This window comes from Sphaerodactylus townsendi, linkage group LG04 (genome assembly GCF_021028975.2).
Source record: "Sphaerodactylus townsendi isolate TG3544 linkage group LG04, MPM_Stown_v2.3, whole genome shotgun sequence".
Taxonomy (NCBI): domain Eukaryota; kingdom Metazoa; phylum Chordata; class Lepidosauria; order Squamata; family Sphaerodactylidae; genus Sphaerodactylus; species Sphaerodactylus townsendi.
The window spans coordinates 107672534-107688800 of record NC_059428.1 but is presented as its reverse complement, the minus strand read 5'-3'; the positions used below and the strand labels follow the sequence as shown (position 1 = coordinate 107688800).

General features: G+C 42.1%; 1 protein-coding gene across 2 annotated transcripts in view; it reads right to left on the bottom strand.

Moving 5' to 3' along the window:
• NALCN (sodium leak channel, non-selective) overlaps positions 1-16018 on the bottom strand; it is a 286369-nt gene extending 270351 nt beyond the window's left edge. For both annotated transcript variants that reach the window (XM_048493957.1, XM_048493958.1), the window contains exons 1-3: positions 15707-16018; positions 8225-8370; positions 6137-6319 (exon numbers count right to left, since the gene is read on the bottom strand). In XM_048493957.1, the coding sequence (XP_048349914.1) occupies positions 6137-6319; positions 8225-8332 (291 nt within the window). In that variant the 5' untranslated portion in view covers positions 8333-8370; positions 15707-16018. The remainder of the gene's footprint in view (positions 1-6136; positions 6320-8224; positions 8371-15706) is intronic.
• Positions 16019-16267: the final 249 nt, after the last annotated feature.

Sequence of the window (16267 nt, the reverse complement as noted above, 5' to 3'; positions counted from 1 at the left end):
AGTTGAGCAGGCATCTGTTAACTCACTACAATAATTATTCCTAGAGAACATACTGACGAAGTGAAGTCATGCACATGAAATCCTGAATTCATCACAAAGTGAGAGAACAAAATGTGCAAAAGGCATTAAAATATTTGGCACAAGCATACAGGTGAGAGGAAAGCGGTGAGAAGGAGAGACAGAGAGAGAAATATGGAAATGACAAAAATTCAGAAACAAAGGGTTAGGGAAAGCCAATGCAGATCCTGAAGTATGTGTCATGCTCCTTTTATCTCACCACTTTTGGGAGGTGGACCACTAATTTACACCAGCAGGAGCCGCTTGATAGTCTTCCAAGGCTGCCTTTGCCAAGAGCCTCATTTTGTTTGTTTTTTGTCTAGCCAGGCCTAAAACCAAGCCAAATGCAGCCACTACACAACACAACCTCTCTAAAGGGCAACAACAGGGATTTTTTTTGCAAATTGTGACAGATTGTACAGGTAAATTAGATTCAAAGTTGCAGCCAGAAACAACTCAGAGAGTGAAGAACTGGACAGCTCTGAGTGGTAAGATGCTCTATGCTGTGATTCGTTAAGCAAACAACTGACAAAAAAAGCTACACTCTGAGGGAGAGGAGTAAATAGTTTTAGAATCTGTCCTGTGAACATGAGTAAAAACATAAGAACATAAAAACTAGACTGCTGGATCAGACCAGAGTCCATCTAGTCCAGCATTCTGCTACTCGCAGTGATGGCTCCACCAGGAATTGCTCCTTTGGGGAGACTCACATGCAGGATGTGAAAGCAATGGCCTTCTGCTGCTTTTTTTCGCTGCTCACTGAGCAACCTGGTCTGCTTCAAGGCATTTGCAATCTGAGATCAAATAGGAGGATCAAGATTGGTAGCCATAGTAAATTGACTTCTCCTCCATAAATCTGTCCAAGCTCCCTTTTAAAAGCTATGCCCCAGGTTAGGTGGCCATCACCACCACCTCCCTGTGGCAGCATATTCCCAAACACCAATCACACGTTAGTGAAGAAGTGTTTCCTTTTATTAGTCCTAATTCTTCCCCCCTCCCAACATTTTCAATGGATGCCCCCTGGTTCTAGTATTGTGAGAAAGAGAGAAAAATTTCTCTCTGTCAACATTTTCTACCCCATGCATAATTTTATAGACTTCAATCATATCCCTCCAGACGCTTCCTCTCTCCAAAACTAAAGAGTCCCAAACGCTGCAGGCTCCTCTCCTCATAAGGGAAGCAAGTGCTCCAACTCTTCCCAATCATCCTCGTTGCCCTTCTCTGCACTTTTTCTATCTCTTTGATATCCTTTTTGAGATGTGGCGACCAGAACTGAACACAGTACTCCAAGTGCGGTCGCACCACTGCTTTATATAAGGGCATGACAATCCTTGCAGTTTTATTATCAACTCCTTTCCTAATGATCCCCAGCATAGAGTTTGCCTTTTTCACAGCTGCCATGCATTGAGTTGACATTCCCATGGAACTATCAACTAAGACGCCCAAATCCCTTTCCTGGTCTGTGACTGATAGCACTGACCCCTGTAGCGTGTATGTGAAGTTTGGATTTTTTGCCCCTATGTGCATCACTTCGCATTTTGCTACATTGAACTGCATTTGCCATTTCTGAGCCCACTCACCTAATTTATCAAGGTCCGCTTGGAGCTCTTCGCAATCCTTTGTGGTTCTCACCACACTACATAATTTGGTATCTTCTGCAAACTTGGCCACCACGCTACCCACCCCTACTTCCAGGCCATTTATGAATAAGTTAAAGAGCACTGGTCCCAAAACGGATCCTTGGGGGACACCACTCCTTACATCTCTCCATTGTGAGAACTTCCCATTTATACCCACCCTTTGTTTCCTGTTCCTCAACCAGTTTTGAATCCATAGGAGGACTTCCCCTCTTATTCCTTCATTGCTCAGTTTTCTCAACAGTCCCTGGTGAGGAACTTTGTCAAAAGCCTATTGGAAATCCAAGTAGACAATGTCCACTGGTTCCCCCTTATCCACATGTCTGTTTACACCCTCAAAGAACTCTAGTAAGTTTGTAAGACAGGACTTGCCTCTACAAAAGCCATGCTGACTCTTCCTCAGCAGGTCTTGCTTTTCTACATGTTTTATAATTTTATCTTTAATGATAGATTCTACTAATTTACCAGGAACAGATGTCAAACTGACTGGCCTGTAATTTCCTGGGTCCCCCCTAGACCCTTTCTTAAAGATTAGTGTGACATTGGCCATCTTCCAGTCTTCAGGGATGGAGCCTGATTTCAGGGATAAGTTGCATATTAATGTGAGAACATCAGCAATTTCATGCTTGAGCTCTTTAAGAACTCTTAGATGAATGCAATCTGGGCCAGGTGATTTGGTAGCATTTAGTTTATCAATGGCTGCCAGAACTTCTTCCTTGTCTACCACTATCTTCGCTAGTTCCTCGGATTCACCTCCTAAGAAGCTTGGTTCAGGTGCAGGAATTTTCCTCACCTCTTGGGTGAAGACAGATGCAAAGAATTCATTCAGCTTCTCTGCAATCTCTCTGTCATCTTTTAGCACACCTTTTGTTCCTTCATCATCTAACGGGCCTACCGCTTCCCTAGCTGGCTTCCTGCTTTTGATGTACTTGAAGAACTGTTTGTTGCTAGTCTTGATGTTCGCAGCCATGCGTTCCTCATAATCCTTTTTTGCCTCCCTTACAGCTAACTTGCTTCTCTTTTGCCACCATTTGTGTTCTCTCTGGTATTCTTCATCAGTTAAGTTGGACTTCCATTTTCTAAAAGACATCTTTTTTTTCCTAATAATTTCCTCAACCTCCCTTGTTAACCATGGTGGCTTTCTTTTGGACTGGGCGCTGCCTTTCCTAACCTGCAGAACACATTCCAGCTGAGCTTTTAAGACTGTTTTTTTAAATAACCTCCAAGCACCTTGGACATTTTTGACTCTCTTGATTTTCCCTTTCAGCTTCCTGCGCACTATCCCCCTCATCTTTGAGAAATTTCCCTTTCTGAAGGCGAATGTAACTACATTAGTAGTTGTCACTTGTTCGCATGCAGAGATACTGAATCTGACAGCATTGTGGTCGCTGTTCCCTATCGGCTCAACAATACTGACTTCCCGCACCAGGTCCTGGGTCCCACATAGAATTAGATCTAGGATCACCTCTCCCCTGGTTGGTTCTACAACCATCTGCTCTAAGCCACAGTCATTTAGCATATCCAGGAATGTTCTCTCCTTACTATGACCTGAACATGCATTTTTCCAGTTTATGTGGGGATAGTTAAAATCACCCATTACCATGACATTTTTGCTTTTGTTTGGCCTCTCTAATTTCTTTTTCCATCTCAGAATCCTCTTGTGCACTTTGGTCAGGGGGACGATAATATATAAGTAGTGAGAAATCTACTCTGAGGAAATAGAGAAAACATAGCCTAGACTGTAAAAAAGATGATTTCACTAAACTTAAGAAACTACTGGGTGTGATCCCATGGTTAAGAATACTAAAAGGGAAGGGAGTACAAGATGGATGGGAGTTTCTTAAAAGTTAGATCTTGAAGGCACAGTTTCAAACAGTTCCAATGAGGAGAAAAAATGGGAGTTGGCTAAAGAAACCAGGATGGATGTCTAAAAAACTCTCCAATGAGCTAAGATATAAAAGGGACATGTATAAGAAATGGAAAAGGGGAGAAATTACTAAAGAGGAATTCAAACAAATAGCCAAGACATGAATGAAGAAAATCAGAAAAGCTAAAGCTCACAATAAGCTCGGACTTGCAAGAGATGTTAAAAACAATAAAAAGGTGTTTTTTTTATTATGTCCATATCAAAAGGCAGAAAAAGGATATGATAGGGTCACTGCATGGAGAAGATGTTGAAATTCTAACAGAGAAATTCTAACAGAGACAGAGAAAAGGCAGAACTACTCAACACCTTCTTTGCCTCAGTTATTTCCCAAAAGAAAAACAGTTCTCAACTTGGGGGGTGGGGGTGGGGGTGGGGGGTGGAATGGATCAGAAGATACAGTAGGGGAAATTCAGCACAGAATAAAGAGCTAGTACAGAAATACCTGAATACTTTAAATTAACTCAAATGAACTCCAGGACCTGATGAACTACATCCCAGGGTATTAAAAGGACTGGCAGAAGTAATCTCTGAACCGCTTGCTATAATCTTTGAGAACTTCTGGAGGACAGGAGAAGTCCCAGCGGATTGGAGGAGAGCTAATATTGTCACCATCTTCAAAAAGGAGAAGGAAGAGGACCCAAATAACTACCACCCAGTCAGCCTGACATCAATACTAGGAAAGATTCTAGAGCAGATCTCTGGGCTATTTCTCTTATTCACAATTTGAGAATATCTTCCTTATCTTGCCTTTTGATTCCATTAAGCATTCGTTGGCCACAATACAGATTCACATGTGAATGCATGTACCATTAAGTCACAATAAATTTATGGTAACCCCAGCAAGAGACTTTCAAGGCAAGTGAGAAGCAGAGATGGTTTGCCATTGTCTTTCTCCAGTACAGATCTAGTGACATACAAACAGCTACACACAACTTGCATGGAAGAGTTGTGGCTCCCGGTGCATATGTGCATCTGCCCTGTTGTAAATGCAGTGTCCAAATATAATTATCTAGATAAAATAGAGCAAGTTATCCAAACTTTTAATATGCCATCCTATTTTTTTCTCTTTCATGTAAGCACAAGGTGATGATGATACATTTATAAGAACAAAACTGTTGACACAGCATTACAACTTTGATAATAAACACTATAATAAATGTGATTAAATTCAATGAGATTTGCATTGAACAAATATGTTCGGACAGGAATAAAAGACTGGAATCCAGTGTTGGCAAGCAAGCCCATTACACGATGGGAAGGGGCATTTTCCTACTTAATGTGTCTTGGTATCATAGACAGTTCAGACTAAGATGGAGGCCTATCTTGATTCATGAACTTTGATACTAAGAGGGGTTGTCTGACACATACTTTTCCCCTCCCAAACCAAGTACATGTAGCAGTAGACAACGTCTTCCCTGACGGTTCAGCCACTCGGATCTGGATAATAACAATGCGCCTTAAACAGGCCTATCTGTCCTCAACCTCACAAAGAACATGCAAATGCTCCACACCCCGAGTCTATAAGCGAATCTGCAAGATTACCTGAATCCTTTCTCCCAAACAATAACTTCGTTTCAAACCTCCTCTCCAACCACTAGAGAACTATCAAGCTTCTGGAGTTTCTTCATTTAACACTGCAGGCTCATTCTGTGTGAGAATGCCCCTGGTCACCAGCGCAGACCAAACCTAACCCAGGTTTTAACCCAATCAAGACTTCTTCCCACAGCATTGTTCCTGCCTGGGAACAGAACTCTGCTTTGTTTCTGGAAACTGGTCCCTCTTGTCATTGCCAGATGGCTAACTTTTCCTAAAAATAGACCACCACCCCCCAAAAATCCATGGCTTCTTGTGCTTGGATGTCCTCCTTGTGCCCGTTAGCACTGTAGGCTGCTGTCTCTTGCTCTCTTTGGACCTCCTCACTTCAGAATGGAAAATATCGCCCTCCCCAACATCCTTTATTCCCCTATATTGATCACTCCTCTTTATATCCTAGGCTTCCTGATACTCTCTCTTTCTCTGTTATTTTTAATGCTTAATACAATTGTAAACCTTCTCTTTAATCTTGGTTTTTGTACGGATTTCTAAGGGGATCTGAATTATGTACAAAATGGTGTACAGCCCCTCCTCCCCAGGCCAACCTCTTGTGTTGAAAGGTCTGTACCCCACGAATTCCCCAAACTAAAAGGGAACAGACCAGACTAATTCAGAGTGGGGTTCATTCAGAGTGTAATTACATGTATAGAATCCATCAGAAAATATCTGCTTTTGGAAATAGGAAGGATTTTTGCTCACTCTCCCTTCCCACTGCAGATCTCAAATTCTCACTTCATACAGCTTCCGAGGGTCCCCTGCCCCACAAGATCAGGATTTCAGGGATCACTAGGATTGGCAACAGGAAGGGGAAGGTAAGGAAGATCTATTCCACCGGCAGAGATCCAATCCATCAGCAATAATTTTCAGTAGGATTTGAGACATTTTATTTACATGAGGGTAAAAAAGTGTTTGAAAAATTCACCTTGACTATGCCACGGATGTGCATCTTTGCAATCATCTCTGCTGTGTAGAGAAACATCAGTAAAGTGTCTAGAGCAAATGTCACATATTGAAGTGGAGGATAATGCTCAAAAGTCTTCGGGGTATTCATGCAAACAGAAATGACACTGATGATGGCACAAATGCGTAGTAAAGAGTGGACCCACTGAGGAACAAAAAACAGGAATCAGGTTATCATGAAGACTAAAAATATGCAGTAGATAACTATTCTTTTTAATAAGTTCTCATGATTCTGTACTAGGATTTAAAAAACAGACAATGGATATTTGTTCTTCATGCATATTCATTTCAGTATTGTGAACTATTATTCAAAGGGGGGATATGTATCAGGCCCCTCCTACTTGCCAGTTCACCATTGCAGACAAAGGAATGTTAAACAATAATTTTTTAAACAAACAAAAATGTAGAACAAAGATCTTTGGCAGTCTAAACATTTCCAACTATTTTACTACATTTTCCCCCAAAGAAAGCAAATTCCTGATGATTCGTGATTTATTGCCCAATTTGATATTGTTGGTATCAAAGGTATTAATCATTTTTAAAATGTCCAGACTGTCAGAATATGAATATTTGTTGGAAAAGAATATTCAATTGTACTCGGACATTTCTAACCCATTTTGATCACTGTTCTATTGCATTATTCATAAAAATCTTATTTTGAAGCTTCACTTCAGGTCTATTAAAGAATGATCAGGGTATGAACTAATCTCTATCTCTTAGGGTTGTTAACTTCAGATTAGGACATTCCAGGAGATTTGTGGGTACGTATAGGGTGTGGTGGAAGGATTTGGGGCAGATTATAATGCCATACAGTCTATCCTCCAAAGCAGCCATTTTCTCTGGAGACTTGATCTCTGTAGACTGGAGATCAGTTTTTTATGGAAGACCACCAGGCCTCGCCTAGAGGTTGCCAACTCTACTTACCTTCTCCTCTACACTCTTTCTGGTATTTTATCCTTCTCAATACAAAGGGCTTCAAAATTCTAACACACAGTTAGACGCAGAAATCATTACCCTTGTGTCTTAGAAGTCAGAAATCGCAGTAACTCTAACATGAAACATGTAGACATGATCAAGTTACTTTTACTTCTTCATCAAAATTTGGACCCAACCTTTCTGCCTTCACTGCAGTCGACAAGATGGCTAACAAATTTAAGTATATATAATAAAATAATTTATTTTGTATGTCATCAAGTGGCAACTGACTAATGGTGATCCTGTCGGGTCCACAAGGCAACAGATGTTCAGAAGTGGTTTGCCATTATCTGCCTCTGTGTAGCAACCCTGAGATGGAGGTCTCCCATCCAAATACTAAAAAAGGGCTGTTTAGCTTCCACGATCTGAGTAGCTTGGGCTGTTCAGGTCAGGGCAAAATCTCATTTTAAGGCCATCAAAGTCAACCATCCGAAAAAACCCACACACGTATCATTAAAACAGTTAAAAACAGAGCTAAAATACAAACAAAGGTATAAAAACAGCACTTAAAACTTCTGATTTAATTCAGCTACAGAAACTTATGTAAACACTTAAATCTTTCCCAGTTGTTTCAAAGTACATGCTTCCTGTCTTCATGAAAGCACTCTCTGTCTTTGAACAAAATACTGACTTAATGTGAATAACTCATTTAAAAAGCTCTCTCAGACTTAGGTTTGCCAACCTCCAGGTGACAGCTAGAGATCTCCTGCTATTACAACTGATCTCCAGGAAACAGATATCAGTTTACCTGGAAAAAATGGCTGCTTTGGAAGGTGGTATCTATGGAAATATATCCCATTGAAGTTCCTCCCCAGGCCCCAAAAATCTCCAGGTATCTCCCAACTCTGGCAACCCTATTCAGACTGCTTTTTAATCACTCTACTCAAGCCCAACTGAGGAGAAAGTAGAAGTGGTTGTTCCCATTCCCTAATTTCTGGCTCCTCCCTAATTTCTAACTCTTAGCCTTTTCCTTATTGTTGCACCACTACAGCCAGACTCAACAGAGCTAAGGATTATCATAAACTTATATGTTTTGATTTGCTCCCTAAAAGTGTTCTGAAAATAAACAACTTACTGGTTTATTAATCCACAGGATATCAGCGTTGTCTGATAAAGATTCATCAGGACCAAAGTCTGTCACTGGCTGGGCCTCCACCCTAGAACTCTGCTTTCTTTTAAGCATACTGAATTAGCTTTGATTTTCCAGAACCATGAAGCCTCCTGAAAAAATAAACAAAATAGAAAATATTGCAGTAAACAAAAATAATCATTAATTCCTGGACTGAACATTTGAGCATTTTTTCCTTCTATAATATGCTAGGAAGATTCCATCCTACATCAAGAGAACATTCCACTTCTTTCTTCCACCAACTGAGATATATTCTCTGCATGATGCAAATCAGAGATAAAAATTCATTTGAGCATGTTGGGTACCGCTTAATATGTAAGAAGGTACTCTAATTTTAATGGGTAAATCAAACTATCACTCTTTGAGCTTATTTTTAGTAGCAAACAAAAACATGAATGGAAAAAATAGCTGATAGAAATGAAAGGAAGGCTTTCAAAGACTGTGAAAGGAAAAAACAAAGCTATGAAACCAACAATAATATACATTAAGCTAACAGGAATTAAAATTAAAGTAACATAAGTCACATTCTTAAGAAGGCAAAAGCATTAAATAGCAATAATTATAATGTCCTCTGTCACCTGCTCCACAAATGTGACCCCTAGATTTTTTTTATCAATAATCCTGTTATCAGTCATGGTGCTCTCATCTCCCAGACTAAGATCTTGAATTATTTCCTGTTTTTCCCCTAGCCAGAAAGGATGTACATCAACAGGTACTGTTTGAAAGGGACAGTAATGTGCCCTGACATACTTGTGACATGAAGATTAAATGGCCGATGTGCACAATAAATAAGTATCACTGAGCTCTAATCCAGTTGCTAATGAAAATTTCCCAGCTGTCATTTGTGGAAGCTAGAGCCAGAGCTCAGGATCATTTCACACACGACATTGAAGGAAATCTGAATCTGGATTGTGTAGATTTACCTGGGAGCTGCAGCCAGACCTGGCTTTTGGAAAGTGTGTGTGTTCCCCAAGTTAAATTTGTCTAATTCACAAAGATCTACTTTAAGTGCACACCTTAAAAATAGGAATGTATAGAAAGGTCCTTTGGCACCTCTCTGCTCCCCATCTAGTATCCCCATCTTGTTCTTCAGGGATGAAGGAGGCAGTTGGTACTATCCTTCGTCTGCCAGGCAGGTTTATGGATTTTATCTACCCTAGTGAACAAAACAGGCCAACCATACACTCTGGACTACCAAGAACCATTTTTGTAGTCCCTGGTGGAAGCAAAAGGGATATTTATTAAGCCAATAATATCCTGTCATCTACGGCAGATGCTTTGTATTTAATGTAGTTGGTCACAGGTTGTGCAGGCCAAACTCATGACAGGATCCTGTTAATACCCTACGCAAACATAGATCCCAAGGAACTGGAAAAGCAAAAATAGAGGAATTAGGAAACTGATAGCTGAAGTATATTAAATCAGGAGTCTCCAATGGGGTGCCTGAGGTGGTCAGGGCTCCTTCCAACTCCTTGTCTAGTGCCCACTAAGTGTTTTTTTAGAAAGTAGGCGGGATCAGGTACAGCACTTTTCCAGCAGGGCTTCTGATTGGCTACTGGATATCCAATGTGTGCAGATTAAATAAAATAATATTTCAGCAGCAGCTGCCACCACAGAGTTAACTTTCTTCTCCCACTCTTTCTTTCCTAGTGAATTTTTAAAATAATCCTTCTTCTCTCCTGCAATTGGGCTTCTTGTGTTTAGTGAGTCTACCCTCCTGAAGTGGCCATTTTGTGGCTGATTCCTCCTTATGCGACAGCCATTTTGTAGTTGCACATACCACCCTATGCCAGAATTTCGAAGGCTCAGAAAAGTTGAGGACTAACAGCCAAACTGGGCCTGATTCAAGTGTTTCAGCTCAGATTGGGCCAAATTCAACCAGCCCGAATTGAGCCGAATCCGAATCCATTTGAATGCCTGAATCTGAATAGCGATTTTGGCATCCAAATGGATTTGAGGGGGTTGGGAGCCTCATGGGCTCTCTTTAAACAACACATTACAGCCTGAGCCCTTAGCCACATGTCTGAACACAACGATCACACATCCCATGCTCTGTGGTGCCACAGTGGCACAAGAACCTGATTTAAAACGTGGATCCTCATGATTTTTGCACTAAGTCACCCCAAAATCACCATCACATCACAGCTCATGCCCCTGGTCACATGTCTGAACACAACAATCACACAGCCCATGCTCTGTGGCACTGCAGTGGTACAAAAATGTGGTAAAAAGCACAGATCCTCATGGATCCTCCTGTTTTTCTTCTTAGTCGCCCCAAAATCACCATCACATCACAATTAATGCCCCTGGCCACTTGTCTGAACACAACAATCATGCATCCCACGCTCTGTGGCACCACAGTGGCACAAAAACATGGATCCTCATGATTTTTGCACAGTCACCCCCAAAACACCATCACATTACAACTGAGCCCTTAGCCACATGTCTGAACACAACAATCACACATCGCATGCTCCGTGGCACCACAGTGGCACAAAAATGTGGTAAAAAGCACAGATCCTCATGAATCCTCCTGATTTTTCCTCTTGGTCACCCCAAAATCACCATCACATCCCAGCTTATGCCCTGGCCACTTGTCTGAATACAATAATCATGAATCCCACGCTCTGTCGCACCACAGTGGGAGGTGAGGGATGGGGTGACCCTTGCTATTATGCCCAGCTGGCTCTGTGGTAGATATTTCAATGGGAAGGGCTCTGCTGGGGGTATTGCTGTTGTTAGGGGCACCAAATTTCCCATAGGGCTGCTGGTGAGTCTCCTGAAAGGAACCAGCAGCCAACTTTGCTGAAGTTTGAATGGGAAGGGCAAATGCTGTGGGTATCCAATTGAAGGTGAACCTGATGCCCACAGAACGAATGCCCAGCCATCCAAACTTTGGGAGGAAAGTGAATTCCATGCATCTGTATAAATAAAATAAACCCAAGAATCCCCAAACCTTACAATTTAAAAGCCTCATGGAAGCAAGAAAGGTTTTATTCCTTCAAAGCCCACAAAATGTGTTTCTGACTGACACTGTAATCAATTTTCATGGAAGCTGCAGAACAAACAAAAGAAAGGTACAAAAGAAAAAGAGGTAAAGGATAAGGCAAGAAATGAAAGAGCAGGGCTGTGAAGACACATATTCAGAAGGTAGAAGTGCTAGGAATCAGCAAGCAGGAACTTCTGAATGAGAATATTTTATCACTGCACAGATCTATATAGATGGCACTAAGGTAATAAGCAAATAAAAAGATAATTATACCAAAAGGGCATATGCTGCCTTTGGTCTTTGTGCAAATCTCATTTTAATCCAGCGTGAATGCTACTGTGGAGTGGAAGACCATATGGCAACCTCACTCAATTCCCTCTCCAGCTAACTTGAGAAAAACACACATTCTGTTATGTGGTTTTCTTTCCAGAGTGAGCTGGACAGCTCTGATAAGCAGCCTCCAAAAAGCCTTCTTTTTTTTTTTAAAGTGCTGTATTTCTGTCCTAAAAACGTACAACTGAATCCAAAGAGCTGTGACCTGCTGCTATGAACAGCTAAGGGTAGTGCAAGCTATCAGCATAAGACATGTCCCATCACACTAGAGTCACAGGAGCAGGTGGAATGCACCTGACCCCAACAGAACACAAGTCCATAGAAGCATATAATGGCAGGACACATTTTAAACACTTTTAAAACTTCCTATTTTCAGCAAGCATCTATAGTACAGATCCATGTCTTCACTTAGTGAACTTAGTTCCTCTCTTTATGTTCATTTCCACAGCTCACCCTCACCGCATGGTTTTTCATCACTTTGGTTGCCAACCTAGAAACACTTTTTGGGGAATAAGCTTTTTTGGGAAACACTTTTTGGGGAACTGGATAAAATGGGATTTGCTTCAAAAGATACCTGCTTAGGATTGCACCCAGAGTTTCTGAATACTTGCTTACTCCCAAGAAAATGCATGAAATATCTATTTCATTTACTATATTTACAAGCTACCTTTTCAGAGACCTGCTTAGGACAGATCACAAAATAAAGCATAAAATCATAAAAAATAATTAAAATCAACAAACACCAAAGCTTAAAAGCACATAGAAAAATCAGACATGAAACTTCCACATAACCTCCAGGTTTTTCAGTGGAATCAGTTCACCCATTCAGCTGAGGGGTCTCAAGAAGCATTCAAACATCAAGGGGGGAGGGTAACTCAACAGAACTTCACTTTAATGAAACTAATTCACTCCAGCATAAGCTTTCATGAGCCAAAGCTCATTTCCCCAGATGTGTGAAATGTATATCCATCAGGTAGATTCATTTATACTTTTCTTACAAGTGACCAATCAGTGAGAGTGGGGAGATGAACAATAAATAATTAAATAGATGAGGACCATTCCTAAAGATTGAAGATGAAGTAGGGTTAATGTAAAATCTGATCTAATTAAGGAAGGTACAGTGTGAAACAGGACAAGGAGCTAATTAGCATCTATAAAGGGTGGTTACTCTGTCTCACCAAAAGAAAAAAACCACAATTATAGCTTTGTCCGCCACATGCTGGACTGTCTTTGTTTTAGAATGCTCCATTTGGGTCCCCCAAACAGAGCATTCTAAAACAAAGACAGTCCAGCATGCGGCAAAGTAAGTTATAATTTTGTTTTGTTTTTCTTTTGGTGAGACAGAGTATAGCACCAGCAATGATGAAAGCAACCCAAATCCTTGTTCAAGTCTGGGAGGGGCGGGGGGACAGTTTTGAATCTCCAAATGAATCCAAACAGAGAAATTAAGTCTGACAATTTAAGCCTGGCAATTTAATAGTCAGCAAGGCACTTCTCAAGGAAAAAAAACAACAACCAAGAAACCTGAAGTACAAAAGTATACTTATTTCACCAAATTCTATGGCCACTGCCAATTATAGCTTCTGGCTGTGTGTTTACATAATACAATGGACATACATCCTTTTCAAAACTGACAGTGTATGCTTTTCAACTGAACCAGGCAATTTAATCTTGCCTTTTCTAAGGTAATACAGAATTGCTTGATCATTTCTCTCCCTTAAACCATCCCCTCCCCCCCACACACACACCTTGGCTTTTATTTCTTCCATAACCAACTTCCCTTCCATACAAGCCAGGAATCAAATTGTCAATGCAACACCTGTTGCTCCATGCTGCCATTCCCGCTCAAACAGTGGCTTTAGACCAGAGATTGGATTGAACAGCAAGCACAAAGCTGAAATCAGATATGCATTTGAAAGTGTTTTAATGATCACTCAGGAATCAGACCCGCCTACTTCACAGGGTCTCTGTTCTGGGGAGAGGAAGGGAAAGGAGTTTGTAAGCTGCTTTGAGACTTCTTAAGGTTGAGAAAAGCGGGGTATAAATCCAAACTCTTCTCTTCTAAAGTATCTTTGAGTACAGCATGTTGTGCACAGAAAGGATATAAATAAAGATAATTATTAAAGTTGGCCAATTGAAGCAATTTTGAAAAAAAGGTACAAATTAAAGAGCTATGACAAAGTTTTGTTCCTGTAGTTACCATATGAAAGCCTTCTCATTACACATGGTGTTCCCAACCACACATATCAATGCTGAAGCACAGTACCTATTCCTCATACCATGCTTAAAATAACAAATCTCTGTTTTTGTGGGTAAGAAGCATCAGCATCAGAAACCTATCAAAATCACAAGCCAATGGCATACCGCTTCAAGGCCTGCTTCAGGAAATACCCAACAACAGTCCCCTGGTCTAGGCTTCCAGAGGTCAAGCCTATCTCTAGAATCATATACCCGATACAACAGGGCATAGCTTTGTATTTACAGAGTACTAACTCATAGGCTGATTCTGCATGGGCCAAAAAAAGCAGTGTGAAACCGGTGTGAAAATGGTGTAAAAGGGTTTAAAACAGTGTAAAAGAGTTTATACTGTTTTCACACAGTTTTCACACTGCTGTTTTTGGCCCATGAGGAATCAGCCTTAGTTAAACACTAATCAAAGGCCCAAGACACCTCACTCTATAGTAGTGATTTACCATCTACTTACCTGACAGATATTAAAGTAAGGTTTAAACACTATATCAACTATTAATGGGGCTAATATTAAGGGGAAAGGTGAAAGAATATACGGATGAGAAGTTACTTTCAAGCAAGCATGCATAGGATCAGGCTAAATTGCTCTCTTTTGTGCTGTCTAAGGGAACCTGGGAACTGTAGTTCTGTGAGGGGAACAACTCAATAACAGAACCCTCGTGGCCCTAAGCAAGCTACAATTCTGTAGGAGAAGATGTGACAGTTAAATAAATGTATCCAATATATAATACATTAGTATCCCTAAACTAGTATCAAATTGACTATATGCTAAAACCATACAGTGTTTTCAATGCATGATGTTCACAATGATGTTTGCATTTCCCATGTCTGTAACACAATTATAACCCGCGCATAAGGTAGAATACTCATTCTAGGATTGACAACATTCACACATAAGCATAAGCTTTTTTATTGTCATTGTGCACGCACAACGAAATTTACATGGAACATAAAGCACAAGAGGTGCTGTAGCATCATGTAAAAATGCTCTTATAGCACAACTGTTTCTCATACCTAATCCAGTGTGTTTAAATGCCCTACAGAGCATGGTATTCTTTAAAAAAAATACGTGAATGGGGGCCACATTGGATGTCAGAAGGCCCAGGCCCTTCTAAGAACTACACTTCCCAGGCCTCCTTGCAAGGTGGCCACCAGTGTTCAACTGATTCCAGTTTGGCATTTAGATGTGCTCTTATGTTCAGCAATATGCAGCATCTATTTCTGCAGCGTTCCTCCGACCCCCACCAAAGACCCCATCCATCCAAGAGAGAAAGCAAGGGTAAATAAAGCTGAGGAGTCTGGTGACCAGGCACAGAGGCCCAAGAAACATAGAAGGGTCCTTTCTAAGCTGTCGCAGGCCTTTACCCTTCTAGGGTGTCCCTTTGCAAAATGTCCCTAGATCTCTGCCACAAGCCTTTTCCTTCCATCTCTTGGTCGAGACTGTTGGCTTGGGAGACACGGCTTCCAAGCATGGTTCCCCTAGAAGGGGAAAGGAAGATGCAGAGGGTTCTTAGCTGCATCCCTCTCTAAAGAGATCTCGCTCCCTTCCCATATTCCTACGTGCGGGAGGTAGAGAAAAGTCCCTGCCCAGGTGCGAAAAATGAAAAAATAGATGCTTCAACTGTCTCCCACCTCCTCCCCAGCCTAACCAAAACAAGCCGCCAGGCCTCTTTCATTATAGCCGCAGCTGCGCCAGCCTTCGCCTCCCCCCTGCAAAGATCGCCAGCCTCCAAGAAGCTGACGTCCCCCCTTTTCTTTCCTCAGCTGCGACGCAGCATTGGAGGGGGGGGGGGGAGAGGAGGAATAAACCCCCAGGATCACCGTCCAGAGAAAGCCACCCGAGCGCAGCCACCTACCGCCTTCCTCTCCCTTCATGGCGCGCTTGGATCGGGATGCTCTGGCCCCCTCGGTGCTTTGGGGAGGGGAAGGGGGCTTTGGACGTGGTCCTCCCCGCGTCGTCGGTGAGTCGCCAAGGCGTGATCCCGAGAGGGGAGGAGGAAGCCCCGGCAACGGATGAGCAGGTTGCTTTCCTTTGCTCGTTCTCCGGAGCTGCAGCTTTGCAGTCGCCCAGCAACAGCTGGTCCTTGCCAGAAGCCCAGGGGCGCACGGAGAGGGCGGCCGACCAGATCAAAGGCGGACGACCCGCATGACGGGATGCGTCACCCCGGGGGCATTCGCACCCGCTCGCTTCCACGTGTAGTCCCAGCCCAGGTGTGTTTGCAGGGAGGTAACTCCCGCAGAGGTCGAGGGGGGCTTTCGCTCCCAAACAGGCATGCGTAGTGAAGGCGCGCGCAAGGGAAAGGCACCGTTGATTACCTCCCGCCAGACGCACAACATCAGGGAACCCCCAGGCTGGAAGTCATTTCGGTTACCCACGTTCAGGCCTGGGACACGTGTCGGGTGAGCACGTGCGGAGT